This window comes from Plasmodium brasilianum, chromosome 14, assembly GCF_023973825.1.
Source record: "Plasmodium brasilianum strain Bolivian I chromosome 14, whole genome shotgun sequence".
Lineage (NCBI taxonomy): Eukaryota > Apicomplexa > Aconoidasida > Haemosporida > Plasmodiidae > Plasmodium > Plasmodium brasilianum.
Genome location: NC_090127.1, coordinates 3,200,705 through 3,219,236, shown reverse-complemented (window position 1 = coordinate 3,219,236; position 18,532 = coordinate 3,200,705). Strand labels below are relative to the sequence as shown.

The window sequence follows — 18,532 nt, the reverse complement described above, 5'->3', positions numbered from 1 at the left end:
TCCATTTAAAAGCCTAAGGTAAAAGAAATAAATATTGCGAAAGATATAAAAAAACTGCAAAAGATTAAATTAATTACATATATCTCTCAGTTGAAGAAAAATGTAGAAACTACCATACTTGTTCATATAAAAATATAATTATTCAAAATTTTAGAAAAGCATCATGCTAGTTCACATGTTTATTTAATAAAGCCTCTAAAATTAAATTTTATGTTAAGTGTTTTCTTTTTATTTTTTATGTTGTATTTACAAAATAAAGAAAATTATGTTTCAAGGTTACTTATTAATACGTAAAATGAAAACATATGACTTTTATGAATTCACTGTTTTATTTTAATTTTATATAAAAAAGAAAATATTATTTACCAAAAATTTTCCTTTGTTCTTATGTGTTATAATGAATAATAAATTAGTATAACAATATTTGATTCGACAGATAATAAGCAAGGATTGCCTTTATTATTTTATTAACAAGAAATATAACGCCTTATATATTCATTAAATTAACTTTATCCTATTGTGCTAGATATATGAGTTAACACTTCTTTTATTGTTCTAACATGAACGGAATACGCTAACTTCTGTATGCAAATAAAATATCTATAATTAATGAAGTTATTAAAAATAAGCAAAAGTGGTATTAAATAAATCTTAGTAGTTAAGACGAATTTTAAAATTTGTTCGAATATTTCTGAACTACAACTTTTCAGAGGTTATAAAAGATTTTAAAAGGCTGTTTAAATCTGTAATGCCTAATAGTGCAATAATTTCGTTTTTTAATTTTATCCGTTTTAAAAAAATTTAATACGTATAATTATCCTACAAGTATTCGAGTGTATTATAAAAGAAATATTATAATAATATTTTATTAAAAGTTGCACATGTATTAGATTTCTCAAATATTCCAAAAAAAAAATAAAATAAAATAAAAATTTTAAGTTCTTGTTAAATACTTGCAATATATCAGAGTTTTTTTTTTAATCTTGAAAAAAAAAATAAGAAAAAAACTAAATATTTAATTTTTAGTTAACTATTAGCAGACATTTTACAAGGTCTAAATTTGTAAATGTCCCAAATTGTTCTACAACTGAAAACTCTTTAAAATTAAAATATTTAATATATATTAAGAAATTAATATTCTATTAAAAATTTTATGAAGGAAAAATTTAGACCTGTTGCACACCCTTTAAAATGAAAAACTGTTGCTCATATCAATATTATTATTAGAAGATTAATTTAAAACATTAAACAGTTTTCTTTTTTTTATTTTATAATTATGTATCTAAAAAAAAATAATTAAAAATGTGAAGAATTCATAGAAAAAAAGTTTTTTACAGTTTATTAAAAATACAAAGTCTTACATAAAAATAGATTTATTATATCCATTATAAAAAAGGAAAAAAGAAAAATGGTTTTATTCGTATTCATCTGTAATAATAATAATGGTCCAAAGAAGAAAAAATTCCTTCATTTTAATTAACTTGCAAATTATACCCCAACAAAATACAGTTTAAGGAACGTATATTTAAAAAAATATGTTTAATTAAAAAGTTGTATGAAAACACGGCAAAAACAGATTGCACTTTAATGCATATTAACATATATATTTTTTTTTTTATTATTTCTTAATGATAATTGTATTTTATTATATTGAATTTTAAATATATAATTTTTACTTCATAGACATATCCTTACTCATCTAAATAAAATTTTTCTTCACTAATTACCGATATCCTAAATTTCCTACACTTTAACATTTTAAAAAGGATATCTGTCTATTTTCTCAGAATAATATTAAATAATTTTATTATTTCATACGAAATAATTTATACATATTTTGTTTCTTTTTTTGTAACTGTAATTTATCCGTGAATGAAATATACAAAATAATTTAAAGAATGCACATGTATTTTAAAGACTAGAAATACAATTACTTTTTCTTTTGTTTTTTATTCCTTTTATAATTCTAAATGACATTAGTTTTTGTATATTAATATGTCCTAAGATTTAATTTTCGTTTTATATTTTTTAATATGTACTTTTAATTTTTTTTTTTTTTCTATCAATATTATGCATAATAGTGTGTATTTTTTAAAAAAATCTTTTGTATTGTGCATTGTTACTTTTGCAAACTCTCCCATAATGTTTAGAACTAATTATATTTTGTTCACAAATTTTTTTGCCTATTATCTTGTAAAAATTCTTTATTCCATTTCGTTGTAGATAAATATGTACATATAGATATGTATATATATATTGTTATGTTATTTAAATTATTTCTTTACACCATATATAACATTTAAAATATCATTTGAAAAAATTTGTGCATAAAAAGATAAAACGGTAGAAATATTCTTTTTTGCAATGAATAAGTACTGGCTTTGTATTTCTTCAATTTACTTATTCCTAAACATACTTTCAAAATGTAAAGAATTAGAGAATAAAAGCCTTACGGTTTTGGCCAATTATAAATATTATAATGATTTAGGTTAGAAAAAATATATTTAACGATACTAACATATTTGCTTAATAGCTAGCGTTAATTTTTGGTTACCTTCTTTTTTATAGATATTTTTTTAATTGTCAGCATTTCGTAAAATGTGTGTAACTTCGTCTAATAACAAACATTTTAGCTTTTATATTTAAACATATTTATTAGAGAAGTAGACTACTGCTTATATTTATTTTGTAAACCACGTCTTTTCGTAATTCTTTTTTTTATTTTTTTTTTTGATTTTTATCTTTTTGACATATAAAGCGCAATATATTATAAAAATGGATTAAAAGAATATACACATTTACCTAAGGCACGTATGCACATCCACAAACACAAGTGTGCAATTGTATATTTATAAACACATATAACAACGTTAACCTTTTAACAAATGCTTTAATTTTCTTCAGGGAATAATAGTAAAAATAGAAGAACAAAAGGAAGACACAATATTAACAATAGTAATTGGTCAAACAATAATGAATATTCTTTTTTATCCTTAAAGGCTAGTTCTATATTTAACCAGCACTATGTTGCAAAGTTAATCAATACAGTATTATATAAGGGACTACATACCCGTAAGAAAAAAAGAAAAAGATAAAATTATATAAATATTTATTTTTTTTGTATTTTTGGCTTCAAATTATGTTGAATCTTTAAAAAGAAGTATTGGATATAAATCAGATACAATATATAAATATTTTTATTTTACTTTATTTTTTTTTTTTTTTTTTTGCAGATGGGTACTTTCACCGTAATCCGGCTGTATATGAATCTCTTTCAAGAACTAACTTTTTTTTCTATTTAACAGTATTAAATAAGGAAAATGTGAAACGTATTGTCAAATTAATATCTAGAGCTCATAGTGCAAGTAATGGAAAAAAAAAATGGAAAAGAAAATAAAGCATTACATAAATATATATGTAAGCATATACACATTAAATGAATATCACATTTTTACTTTTATATATAGAGAATAAAAAGTATGATGTATTTAAGAAACAGTTAATGTATAATTTCAACTGCCCTGATTTTCAAATCGATGATGTTATTAAAACTGAAATGGACCATGCTCTTATAACATATAATAAAGCAAAATGTTAGATAATATAAAAATAAAAGATATAAAAAATACCAAAATTTGAAAAAATAATAAACAAAGAAAATTTTCTTTCCTTCTTCAATTTTTTTTTTTTTTTTTTCTTTTTTTCCTATTTTCAAGCTGATTCTTATTGGGGTATGATTGATGCATTAAAAAGTGATGGATTGTTATTGGCTAGAACATTTATGTCCGTGTCTTTTGCTCAGAGTCTTAGGGGTATAATTGGGCTTATAAATCATGAATTGATAGATCTGTGTTTTTCAAATGCTTATTTATACAATAACATAGCATCTTTTGACAAGCTTCTTATGAACAATATTTTCGGAGTAATTATGTCCTATGTTTTTAAATCATTTCTACTGTTTTTTTACCCCCTGGTTATGCCATTCCGTGGAGCTTTTGCCTTTGCTATGTCATCATTTTGTATTACACAATTGAGTAAGATTATGTTTGCTGTCTATAGAAATGTCAAACGACTCTACCGAATATCTTACAGAAAGATGTTTTACGCAATTTTAAAAAGTAAGAAACTACCTCCTGTTAACAAGAAGAAACATTAACATAAATAAATAGACATAAATATATAAACATAAATATATAAACATAAATATATAAACATAAATATATAAACATAAATATATAAACATAAATATATAAATACATATATACATGTACATATACATAAGCACACAAAGAAACATACATAAGTACACGTACACAAACACACATACACCGTTATACAAGGATATATGCATTCTCGAGTGTGCACTCTATGCATATTTTTGTGAAAAATATATTCTTGTTATCTTTTGTTTTTCTCTGATCCTTAGTAAATATATTAAAGCACCCAGATCTTCAAGAATACGCTATGAAATTGCTACAAGGAGATTCCTTAATTCTAGTTTCTAAAATTTGGAAACTCTCTTATGTAAATGTTACAGATCATTTGTCTGGAAAAAATTTATTTCCTGTTCTAAACAACTTATTTGAAAAAAATCTCGGCACAGGGTTTTTTGATTTCAGTCATTCTTTATTTAAATATGTTACAGACGCCTTAAATGATTTAAAATTATTAAATGTAAGCTTGAAACCTTCTCCAATGCAAATCTACATACATGCGTATATATATATATTTATTTATTTGTTTATTTATATTTATTTATACGTATATGCGAAAAATTCTAGAATGTAAATATTACTTTTTCTTTTTGTTTCGATTGTGTGTTGTTTAATCTATGCATTCATTTAATTTTTACAGACGAAAGATGGGGAACTGGATAAAGAAACTGTACTAAAAAGTGAAACGTTTAAAAAGGTTCTATTGATTCTTCAGATTACTAGAAGAACACTATACTATGAAGAATCATACATCAAATTAGCTGTTTCAAATATATTAACAAAATTCTTTACCTTAATATCAGTTAATATAAATTATATTAGTAAAATGAACCCTAAAGAATTTTTTCAGAACGATTTAGATTCAGAATTTAAATATATATATGAAGATCAAATATATGAAACATATTTACAAAAAATTTCTTCAAATATAGTTAGAAAACCATTTATAAAAAAAAATATAAGAAGAATTAATAGAGGTAGCATTGAGTTCACATTGTCTCTTATTAAGATAAAACTGCTCCATTACAAACCTTCTTTAAATTTCCCTTACTCCAGTTTATATTTTGATGAGAAATTAAAGAAACAGTTAAATAGTTCAATGAAGTTATTAATTAAGGGTGCAACTGGAATTATATCTGGTCTTGTTAATTACGGAGAAAAATTCAAACTTCTGAAGAGTTGTCCTTTAGAATTAGCTAAAAAGTTGAACCAGCCATGCAATTATGAATCTTTTGAAGTAAAGAAATTATTGTTTCCTCTAAATATTTTTATTAATCTCTTAATTCCACTATTTTTAGAATATAATGATGTACTAGTAGATAAAAAAGTAATAACAAATATGGTTAATTTTTTTAGTGTTATTACTGATTCAAAAGAATTATATTTATACGAATATTTGAAAAATACTGTTGATACAATAAAAAGGTCAGAAAATGCTGAATTAGTAGATATAAATTACGATGATGAAATAAATAAAATAATACATAATGAAATTCACAAAGTATTAGACGAAGTGAACACTGAAAAAATTAATTCTTTAAAGTTTCATAGTTATACGATGAAAGATGAAGGTTTATATTTACATAATAAAGAAGGACGTTTATATAAATTTTCATTTAATCAAAATAATAGAAAGGAATTTTTTTTAAAGTCATTGAACTTATATACTTTTAGAAATCCACTGATGCATCAAGTACCATATATTAAATTTGAGCCATTAAATAGCAACAATGGTAATTTGATAGTAGGTTCACATGCTGACAAATATGAAGGAAAGTTAACTCAGTGTTATATGTGTTTAAAAGAAGACAACGACACTTTAGTTGTTGATGTAATTCATCACATTCTATGGGCATCCGGAGTTGATCAATTCAGTTCTTTAATTGTTAATTTGAATAAATTTATTATTATATAATATTTTTATACCTACACATATGTATATATATATAAATACTTACATATAAATACTAATATAAATACATGTTAGTATGTACATATAAATATTCATATAAGTATATGTATTAAGGCTCATATATTTATACAATAGACTTTTTTATTTCTTCACTTTTTATAGTTTTCTTCCATGATTGGAGCAGTTAAGCAATATTTTCATCAAGCTCTATCGTGGAAAAGGGCTCTTCTAAGCATGGTCCCCACAGAGTTTTATGAAGTTCACAGATTATATATGGAAAAAACATCCAAAGAAAAAGATAGATCTCAAAATTATTTTTTAAAAAAAATTAGAAAATATAGGTTTCAGTTCAATAAGGTAACCTTTTCGCGTATGTTTAAGACATTTTTAGAAAATGTTTTAAATAAAATAAATTTCTTTAATACAGAAGAGTCCGTCATTATATTGGTGATGTCAGCATTGTATGCTCTTTATAAAAATATTGAAAAAAATGAAATTCCTGTAAATGAAACATATAAATTATATCAGCAAAAATTGTTAGAAGCATATAATCCAAAAACTAGTTACGCATATAATTATGAAACTTACACTATGAATAAAATTAAAAGCTATAATGAACATAATAAAATAAAAAAATATGATGAGCTTCCAAAAGGTAATAATAATAATAATGATAACAGTAATGATGGTAGTGGTGATATTAGCAATGATAACGGTAATGATAATGATAATAATACTAATAATATGGGTGACAAGAAGCAGGAGGATATTAATGCAGAACTAACTTTAGAAGATGAAATTGTGAAGAGCACAAAATATTTACGATATGAAATAGAATCTAGGGAACATGAAAAAAAAAAAATTATTGATCATATAACGACTCTATATGGAGAAATACCAAATATTGAAAAATTCCAAGATTTACCTTCACAGTGTTATTTTTTACTCTATTATGATTATAGTTCCTTTATGATGGAAAACATAATGGGAATAGATGATGTAATGAACAATATTAAGAAAGAAAAAATAAAAATAAAGGGTGTTAAAAATTTAAATCATATACAAAATACAGGTACCAAATTTGCTACTATTGGACAAACAGATTTAATAAAGATACTTTGTGGAACACATTTATTTTTTAAGAAAGAACATATTCCTCTTGACGATATGTATAGATTTGAATATGGCAATGATGTTGTGAGACATCTGTTAATCATTATGTCTCTATTAAGAATAGAGAAAAAAAATAATAGACATTCATGGAAAAGATTTTTAGCTTTAGAAGAATATTTAGATCAAAGAAAAAAGTATTTCAAAACACCTCTAAAATTGTTATACTTAAAAATGTTAAATGTTAAAAGAGTTGTTGGATATGCTAGGAAAAAGGCATTAATGACTTTAGGTAAACGAATTAAAGGCAAAAGATTAATAAATATAATGAGATATACAAGATTTTTTGAAATTATAGAAAATGCTGAAGTTATTAATGATTTCTACCCACATTCATATATAAAATTTGAAGATATTTTAGTTTTTTCTAACGTTTTTCAAAAATTTAAGTATCCTCTTATAAGATATACAGCAGACCAACAAAATGTTAAAGAGATGCTGAATAATTTTAAGTTGGCTCCAAATACATCAGTAAATAATGAAAAATATATATTACGAATTTTTAGACTTATAAATTTAATAATTAAGCAGAAGTTTTCTATGGACTTATTTAGTATTAAAAAAAATGACAATTATTTTTCTTCACAATTTCTAGAAAAGAGTGAACATATCCTGAATAAAATTCATTTCGATCAAAAGATAGAACAGTATTTATCTCAGTTAATTGGATTTTTAAAACTTTTATCAGATATGAAATTTACAAATTTCTTATTTTTGAGAAATTTATATATTTTCATAAAATTTTACGCAGCAACAGATGATCTAGATTATTCAATAAGATTTTCATCCATATATTTGTGTAACAGAAATTACTTGAATTTTATTTTAAATTCAATATTAGAATTTGAAACATTCAAAAAATTTATTCAAAAACTGAAAGATAATAATGACTTGAAAAAATATCCTATAGATCATTTAAATTTCCAAGTGCAATGTTATGCTTCTGATAATATTAAAACTTATAGAGCTTCAACAACGGATTTAGAAAAATTGGCTCGTTATAATGAAATTATGGATTATGATGTACAAAATTTTTATAAAGATTATTTATTATTAGATTTATTTTATGATGATATAGATATAAAAGGTCTAAATACGTATTATCAAAAAATTGATCAAGAAGATCAGAAAAATGTAGGTAAAACATCAAGTATATATATTGCTGGGTCAAAAAACGTAGCTTCTAATGTTTTAGCACATGATATAGCCATGATAAATGAAACAGTTCAAAATTATATATATCTAGAAAAATTCTTACAAAAATCTAATGTCCCAATAATCCCCTTTGAAGGGTTTACTATTGCACCTGATGTAAATAACATTGATGTGTATTTTACAAACAAAGCTACAACAGCACCTTTTTACAGTAAAAATATTTTGGATCAGTTTTATATAGTTGGGAAGGCATTTACTAATGAATATTTTCAAAAAGTGAAATGTTCCTTTGTTAACTATCCTTTCTTTTTGTATTATTGGTTTATCTTAAATCCAGGAAAACCAAATATTGAATCTATGAGCAAAACAGGTTTGGTCAAAGAAGATGATTTAAAACCTAAATCAAAAGAAGCTAAAGAAGAAGAAGAACAATTAATAGATGAAAAAATTGTTACAGATATATTATCTGCAAATTATGCGGATGAAGAGATAGATAATGAAGACCTAATGTCGGAAGCTTCAACATCCGAGGGAGAAGATTCCGAATTAGATGAAGGATATATTAGGAAATCATTTGAAAAGAAAAATAAATTCGTAAGTAATTCAAACTCAGAACAATATATCGCATCTGATAATGATACTCTATCAAATGTAAGTGAAGATTCATCTAGTAGTGCAGATTCAACAACAACTGATGAATCATATAAAACTGTAAACTCAGATGTAAATATAGCATCATACAAAAGTGCAAACTCAGATACACTTACAGAATCAGATAAAACTTTACCTAAATCTCAATCTTTTCTTGATACTTCAAATTTTATTAAAGAGGGATGGAACGAAAACAATAAAAATTCTACATACACCCTTATGGAAAAACAAAATAAAAATGAAAAAGATGATGATATACTAGATGAAAAAGAAGGAGATCAGAATACTTTATTATATAAAAATTATAGTAACTGTGGAGTTTCAGATGACATGCATAATGAAAATATGTCAAAAGAATATGAAATGGATAAGATACAAAATGAAAATGATGTTAATTTCCTTCAGAAAACAGAAAAGCCCACATTTTCATTTGATTCTACAATGATAACAGAAAAATATGTAAGTGCTAACAACGGAAAACATGGCTTTTTTAATAGATCATACAATATGTATATTCCTAAAACCAGTATTTATAGAAACTTTCATCTAGTAATAAAGGTTGTACACTCAGTTATTTCATTAAACAAGTTTTCTGTGTTCACTCCAGTAGAAATTATAAAAAAAGGATTAACTATATTAAACAAAAAAAGAAGATATATAAAACAAAATATGAACCCATTTATTAATAAAATGATTTTAGATATAAATGATACAGTACAAAAAATTAAGTCTACTAGTGAAAAGGGATATAATTTACCAAAATCGGATTTATTTTCTTTATATAAAATAGTCGAATTTCAGTTATTCAATCAATACCTTATCTATCCTCCTTTAAAAAGATTAAAACAAACGGAGTTGAAATATATTTTAGATGTTATAAATGAGGGGTATTATTACTATATAAATAAATTAGTAAAACAATTAAGGGAAGATCTTGTAGTTAAGGATAATATTGCACGAACTCTTTCCAGTTTCAAAGAGTATACAAGTTTCTTTTTTGATGAAGGTACAGTTAATTTGTTTTATCAAATGTTCAAAGAATCGATTACTTGTAAAAATGTAAAATGCTTTGATTTCTTGTTTAATGACTTCATTAGTCGATATTATAATAATACAGTAATGAGTATAACAAATGACGATAATACTTTTCAATCACTCGCAAAAATATTTAAGGAAAACGATACTTTAAATTCATTACGTGAAGATATTCAGAATATATATATTTCTTCAGAAAAAAAGTCAAATGAAACAGAACATAATGATTTGGAAAGTACTGCGTCTTCTAAACCTAAAATAACATATGAAGATTTAGTGTTAAGTTCACTTCAATTTCCAAAAAAAATAGAACCATGGAATTGTGTTTTCACTTTATTCAATATAAAACATTTATATATGAATGTTGGTTACCTTCTACTAGGAGGTAAATATAGATTTAAATTGTTTAAAAGAATTTTTGCACACACATTTGAAATTTTTGGATGGCTCAGGAAAAATAAAAAAAACGAAATATATATTCCTTGAGGTTTTATTTGTTAATATCTTTTAGTTGTTAAACCATTAAATTTCATGTAATCTTAGTGTGTGTTACAATGGTGTTTTGTGTATGTATGCTTGGGTATATTTACATATATATATATAGAGAGATATGGATCGTTACAGAAATATACATACGCTTAAAAATCCTTAAATATACTACATAAGCAGATGTATATTTATATCAAAAATGTTTCATTAACTTAAGCATAGTAGTAATGCAATAACACAAACATCTGCAGTATATTATATATTTTATTTATCCATTCCTATAAGGTTTCGTAAAGGTACACAGCAATTTGAGTTAACGAGGAATCGTTTTTCCATTTTTTTTTTATATGACTTCGTTTTTTTGTTTTTGTGCTTTGTTTTTTTGGCAATTCTTTTTAGCTTTTTGAATTTTCTTTTTCCTTTTTCTCATTGTGTTTTCTTTTTATAACAATTTTCTTTTAGATAGCTATTATCTTAAATTTAATTTTTTATATTATTAAAAAAGTCAATTTGTAATAACATCGGTTGTAGTTAGCACTATGAAATGTACATATATATATATATATATATATATATATATATATATTATTTTTTTAAGAGTTTATACAAACAAAATATTATTTACTTTAATAAGTATGATTAAAACCGACTACTGTGAGCAATATAACAGTTAATTATTTCATTATATTAATTTCATGTATATACATATATATATAATATATATGACCTAAAGGAAAATATTTTCTCACTTCTAAATCACTCTGTTTCGTAGTACTTTTATTATGCTTTAATTTATTAACTACAAATAAAAGAGTACAATTTAGAATATATTTTTGGGTTAAGTATTCTTAATATAACATTAACTGTTAGTAAAATAAATATTGTATAAATTAGAAAAAAATGTATCAAACAATATCTCATAATATAGAGTTTTTAATAATGATCACATAAATAGATGAATACACATATAAATGAACTCACAAGGTTTCGTAGTGTAGTGGTTAGCACTGAGGACTTTGAATCCTCCAACCCGGGTTCGAGTCCCGGCGAGACCTTTTATATGAATGTCTAAAAGGTTTGAAAAAAAAATAATTTTGATTGCTTTTATATATATTAATTTTCTTTCGACAAAAGAAATATATGCATACTTCAGTAAAAAACAAATTTTTGTAGCTTTAATTTTTTTGCGCATTAAAAAATAGTACTTTTTTTTTAATTTTTAATATTGAGAAAGAAAAATAAGTGAATAAATAACCGTGCCAATACACAAAAAAATAGCAAGTTAAAAGTAAAAGCGTGAAAGAATGTTTCAGATATACACCTGAAAAAAATATAAAATCTTATTTTTAGTTATATATAATAAATTATTTTTTAGCAAATTTTAGCAAAAATAGAAACAGATCAATAATTTAACATTTTAAATTTAATATAATGATCCCACAACAAAACGGATATTCTTATTTTATTCTTTATGAAGTACATAATTACAGAATAAATGACATGTATAATAAATTGATACGTAAAAAATATTATATACAAAATATTTATATATAATAAAACATAAATTACCTCTTACAATATAATAAAAACTCTTTTTATGTATTAACAGTAAATTATGAATTACCATATTATGTTTTTTCTAATCTTTTAACATACAATAATTTATTTTTAAATAATATGCAAATATACAATGCGAATTACACACATTTTAAGTATTTTCCCAAAAAAATATCTTTGGTATCGTGTTATCACATTGACATAATACGCATTTATAAAAATAAAAATATGTACTTGAACTAGTTCTGTACTAAAAACAAAAAAAAATATTATTGTAGATATTACGCAATATTTAATGTAAGAAAACTTTAGAAAAATAAAAAAGTTCCTATTACACTGTAAATTAATGAAAATCATGTTAATTATATTAAATTAAAATTTACATTTTCTATAATTCCTTTTATGTAAATAATATTAAAAATATATATAAAGGTATATTAAACATTCATTATAATTAACGGCAAAAAGATATTATCCATTTAACACTATATGACCCTCAAAAGTACTTAAATTTCGTTAATAGTATGAAGTTCATATTTAATTATTTTTTAATCTAATTGTATAAAAGGAGAAAAAAAGGTTCAGTAACTGCAAAAGGCACATGTTTCATTTCACTGTGTGAAAATATGTATATGTATATTTTATTCCTTCTAACGAAAAAGTACATGTTATCCAATATTATTTTGTGCTCATGTTTGAATTTAAACATAACAAACTTTGTGCGAATTAAAAAAAAATATATATTTTTTTTTTATGATTACATAACCTTTTTTGATAAATCCGCAAAATTTTAATAGAAACTATAACAATACTTAGAAGTTTGATAAATTTAACAGGAAAAGCTAGTTTAATATTTATCTTTTTATACAATTATTCGAACATAACTTGTAAGCAGACTACTGAATATTGTTAAATAAGTAAACTAATTTTAATGTAATCAAATTAAATTAAAAATACTATAAGGAAAAAATAAAATACATTGATGTATTTATAGATTTTCTTATTGTTTACCTGTACTGCACAAATATTCTTTCATTATTACATTATATGTATTAAAAAAAATAATTAAAATTATATTTTATTAACATAAATATACGGGCACCGAGGATCGAACTCGGGATCTCCTGCGTGTTAGGCAGGCGTCATAGCCACTAGACCATGCCCGCTCCCTATAAACATTTTATTTTAAAAACTTAGTACCATATTAACTTTTTTCGGACATTCTTACGTCTACAATATATATACATAAATATATATATATGTATATAAACTTACAAAATATGTATTTTGTCGTAATGAAAAAAAAGTTTTACAAGTACTTTATGAACTATTACATTAAAAAAAAATTACTTACACATAACTAAAACAATTGATTAAACTCATACATTAAATTAATACTAATGAAGTAACTACTACCAAACGGGAATTTAATTTGTTAATACATTTTTTTTTTTTTTAAACAATTTACCTATAAAATTAAAAAATTATAAAACGTTTATTTTGCATTTCTGTATAATGTCGATAAGTATCAGTTTGATGTTATTTTTTTTTTTTTTTTAAATACAAAATAAAGAAAAGAACGAACAGTTTAAATTCTTAATAAATTTTTTTTTATTTTTTTTATATTTGTTAATATGCAACGTTTTCATAGACGTACTTTTACATTTTAATATCTTATAGTCAAAACAAGTCATTTGTGAACGATAAGGGTATAATTTCTATTATTTTAATAAAATCTAAAGTACATTCGTTTCACTACAAAAGCATTTTTTAAAAAAATAATAACATTATATATATTTTTAAATTTATAAGGCCGATAAAATGAAACGAAATTTTTATTCTTTGCGGATCTGCTAAAATTGAGCAACTTCATACCAAAAAAAGGAATATTTATTACTCTATTGATAAAAAGAATAGTCACATATATAAATGTGCTAATGTGTTTACATGCTTGTAAGTTATTAGAATGACAAAACTTCCTTCAAACCAATTAGTGAAATAAAAATGTAATTCTTGAAAATTTAACTAGAAATAAAGTTGTATGCATTTGCACGTCAAAAACAAAATTATATTTAACTTTTTAAAATTTCATCATATATGAATTAATACAATAATAAATATTTAAAAAATGAGACCAGTTTTAAATATTTTATTGGTATTAATTGTAGTTTCTTCTCCCCTGAGCACGATACCTTATATTCATAATATTATACATGGTTAATAATATACATAATTCCATGTATTTATTTACCGTAGGAAAAAATATATTAGTGAGGGATAAGTTTCCTCCTTATTGCATGCTCACATTTCAACTAATTTTCATCAAATAATCTATTTCATATTTATTTTCACAATGATATGCTTCCCTTTTATTACCATTTATATTTTCATATTTATTCAGTCGAAAAAACAATAATTATTATGTTAATTTTATTAATTGTACTTCTTGAAATTGTTACAATATGGTTTGATATTTCGTCTATTATTAAATAATGTGCAGTATCTTTTTCCATATATTTATGTGTTATACATATATATATATACATAATCATTTTCCCCTGTTTGCTCTTTAAGAAAGCGTAGCACTCGATTTAGTTCATGGTGTCTACACCCCAAATGCTGTAATACTTAAAACGTTTTTAATAGCCTTAATCCTTTTAAAATCAATATTATATACATATTTAAATGCTGCCATATTAGAATCCTTTGATCTATACTAAATAGTGAACTAATTTTTCCTTTTTTCTAAGTAATTAGGAAACACTGTTTAAGCTTTTTAAATGCTCTTATATTATAAAATTTTTCCTGTAACGTTTTTCTTTATTACGCGGTCAAACTCTTTTCCCCCCCCCCCTTAAACATTCAAAAAATGAAAGGATATATAAAAATATAAATCTACTTAAAAATTCATTTTGTATTTTTCATTTTCATGGGATATCCTTTATATCTTATATATCTTAGCATTTTATCAGTGTGCATATATGTATAAGTATGTATGTAAGCATATATGTACATACGATATGTGTATGTATGTATGCATATATGTACATACGATATGTGTATGTATGTATTATACATATGCATATACAAGAATGTTTAAGTCTAATATATAATACAAAAAAAATTAATTATTTTTTTAACTGCATTATATTTTAATTTACCAATGAATAAAAAAAATAAAAAAGGATTGAAGTTAAACAATAGTAAATTATATTGGTCTTTCTTATGTTTTTATTTATTCCTGAATTTTTAAAATAAGTTTCTAATAGTACACAATCTTATTCACGCAGTACATTTTAGTTATCCTTTTTATGAAAGTATAAAAAATGTTTCCATTAAACATTTTCTTATCATGACATACACATAATATATAACAATTATAACACTTAAAAATGCTATATACAACTTACAAACGAATAAATAAATATGTAATTTTATATATAATACATAATTACATGCATCTTTATATCTTTAACATAATTGTTTAAAATATTTTATCTTTATTCCTGAAGTTCAACTGTTTAATTAAAAATATTTTTTTTCCTTTAAAAATTAATTAAATCATTCAAAATGAATAACTTTTGTGTGTACTAAAAAAAAATAATCAAATTTTATTTTACATGCACTCTTCATACAAAGTTAAACATGTGATTAACCATTTTTCATTATATTTATATTTTTTTTTTTTTTTATAAATAATTTACCATTTTTCCTTGCTTTTATTTTTATAACTATTTATATATTTTAAAAAATATAAGAAAAAGAAAAAAGTAATATACTTTATATAGAATGAACGAAATATGTTTCGATAAAAATGAAAATAATTTGGTGAATAACAAATATAATCAACCTCAAACAAATGTTCATGATGAAAGTTTTACAATTAACGCAGAAAAATTACTTGACAAAGCAAACAAAAATGAAAATAAGGATGAAACAAAATATTCAAAAACACTTAATATGTTAAATGAAAGTAAGAAACATCAGTTAACAGAATATGAAAAGTCAGAAGAACATAACAACAAAAAAGTGCTCTGCAGTGAAGGCAAAAATTTTCCCAGTTATACATTTATTAACAGTTATATGAACAATTGTGATAAAAATGTTAGCAACGAAAATCCAGAAAGTGAGGTTAAAATTTTTTATTTTGAAGATACGATTGAAAGCAAGTATTTGCATGATGACAAGCCTTTAACAACGTTAGATAAACAAAAATGTGATACAGCAGTAGTACTAAAAAGTAACAATAATAGTTATAATAATGCCAGTAATGGTTATAATATTGCCAGTAATGGTTGTAATAATACCAGCAATATTTATAGTAATAATAATAATGGTGATGTTGTGGAAGGGGAGAAAAATTTAAAAAGTGAATTTTCGAAAAAAGAACAAGTCTCTTTTGATGATCAAATTAATAATTCCACCTTTTTAAAAAATCACCAATTTGAGGTAAATATTAATAATAACGAGAATATAACAAGTAAGGGTAAAAAAAAATATGGTTATGGTGACAAAATTGAAAAGATTTTAAGCAAAGAAAACTCCAAAAAAAGGAAAAATAAAACTAACATAAACTATGGAAAAATACATAATCAACAGGTAGAGAAAAAAAAGGGATACACAAATAATTGTGATTTTATTAATGAGAATTATTATGAAGAACATACAAAAAGTAGATCAAATAAAAAAAGTGATAATATTAACATAGATATTTTTTATTCTAGCAAGAGTGAAAAATCTTTAGATGAAAGTGGTGAAGAGGATAGCTCAGTTGACGGAAATGAAAAATTCTATGGAAATATGTATCCATCAGATATTCCAGTAGATTTTTATGAAAACCCTTTAAGCAACAAAAGTTCATTAAACGAGTTGGAATCAGCATACAGTATCTATACCAAAAATAATGCAAGTGAAGAAATTAACATTTTGAATAGCTACATTAAAAATATAGCGGAGAATGCGACCATGTCTTCTTCATCAGTTGACATTGATAATAAATTAGTTAATATTCTCTCTTTATCATTTTTAACCTTTATTGATCATGTAATATATGACTCTCATATATATGCTTTAAGAAATGAATTCAAAAAAAAGAGAGAAACGAATAATAATAATATAACGAACAATGGTAGTATAAACTCAAACGAATCTCCCAAAGGAGAAAGCTTAAACAATGTTACTATACAAGATAGTATAAAAATAAAAAATGAAATAATTGCTTCGAATATAGAAAATAATACTATTAATGAAAAGGTATTTAATAATAATAAAGTGGAAACGTTGCTGGAAAATACGAACATAGTTCATAATAACAACATACAAGTGAAAAATAAAGAAGATGGTAATTTTAATGAATTAAATAATTCTGAGGAAAAGGTTAGAAACAAAGGAACACAAATTATCTATGATCCTGATGTAATTAATCTATGTTTAAATAACATATATAACCAAGAAATGGTAAACAGAATTATGCTTAAAAAAAAAGAAAATGATACCAATTATAATAAGAATGATAAGAAGATCGATGAAGTGAAACCTAAAGGAAATGGCGCTTTTTCAAATGATGCAAATTCCATTACAACGAATAAAAATGTATTTAGTGATAATAAAGATATTAACGATGTGTGTAACCATGCAGATAATGCAACAAGGGGAAAGGAAAAAATTTCAAAGCCTGAAGATATTTATATAAACGAAAAAACAGATAATATAAAAGAAAAAAGTATAAATATAAACATAAATAAGGATGTGCTACAAACTAATATAAACTATGAACTACATCAAAGAAAAATTATGATCAATCAAATAAATGAAAAAATTAAAAAAAAGAGTAATAACAACAGGCAAAATTTTGTGAACGCCAAGAAATATTCTATGGATGATATATTTGATATATAGGATTTTTTTCATTTTCTTCTCTTTTTCCTTCCTTTTCTCTCCTTTTTTCTTCCCTTTTTTTTTCCTTTTATTTCTACCTTTTTTTTCCTTTTATTTCTCCTTTTCTTTCCTTTCATTTTCCTTTTTTTTCCTTTCATTTTCCTTTTTTTTTTTTGTTATTTTATGCCCTTTTGGAATATACCCAGTTTAATGAAATTTTTTCCTTTTTCACATTCAAAGGGAAGCCATTTATGATATTTGTTTTTTTTATATTGAATCTGTTGTATGAGTTATCATCATTACGTTTGTTCATACATAAATGAATAATTATATATATATATATATTTGTGAACCTAGGTTTCCGATCGTATGTTGGCATATCTACATACATTTACATTTAGATATATGCACTTTTTTTTTTTAAAGTCTGCATATATACAATTCATGATGACAGTGATAAAATTTGCCTCAT

The 18,532-nt window shown here is 23.3% G+C and overlaps 2 protein-coding genes across 2 annotated transcripts; both read left to right on the top strand.

Annotated features, from left to right (window-relative positions):
- Positions 1–2,364: 2,364 nt before the first annotated feature.
- On the top strand, positions 2,365–11,698 carry MKS88_005892 (rhoptry neck protein 3; the record flags this gene model as incomplete). Its single annotated transcript, XM_067219193.1, has 9 exons — positions 2,365–2,488; positions 2,905–3,072; positions 3,234–3,365; positions 3,468–3,593; positions 3,717–4,118; positions 4,427–4,674; positions 4,855–6,075; positions 6,289–10,522; positions 11,625–11,698. The coding sequence occupies 9 exons, from the start codon at positions 2,365–2,367 to the stop codon at positions 11,696–11,698; spliced, it is 6,729 nt and encodes a 2,242-aa protein (XP_067071094.1).
- A 4,274-nt stretch (positions 11,699–15,972) lies between these two features.
- Positions 15,973–18,081, top strand: MKS88_005891 (uncharacterized protein; the record flags this gene model as incomplete). The annotated part of the gene is made up of 1 exon (XM_067219192.1): positions 15,973–18,081. The coding sequence occupies one exon, from the start codon at positions 15,973–15,975 to the stop codon at positions 18,079–18,081; it is 2,109 nt and encodes a 702-aa protein (XP_067071093.1).
- Between the last annotated feature and the right edge of the window lie 451 nt (positions 18,082–18,532).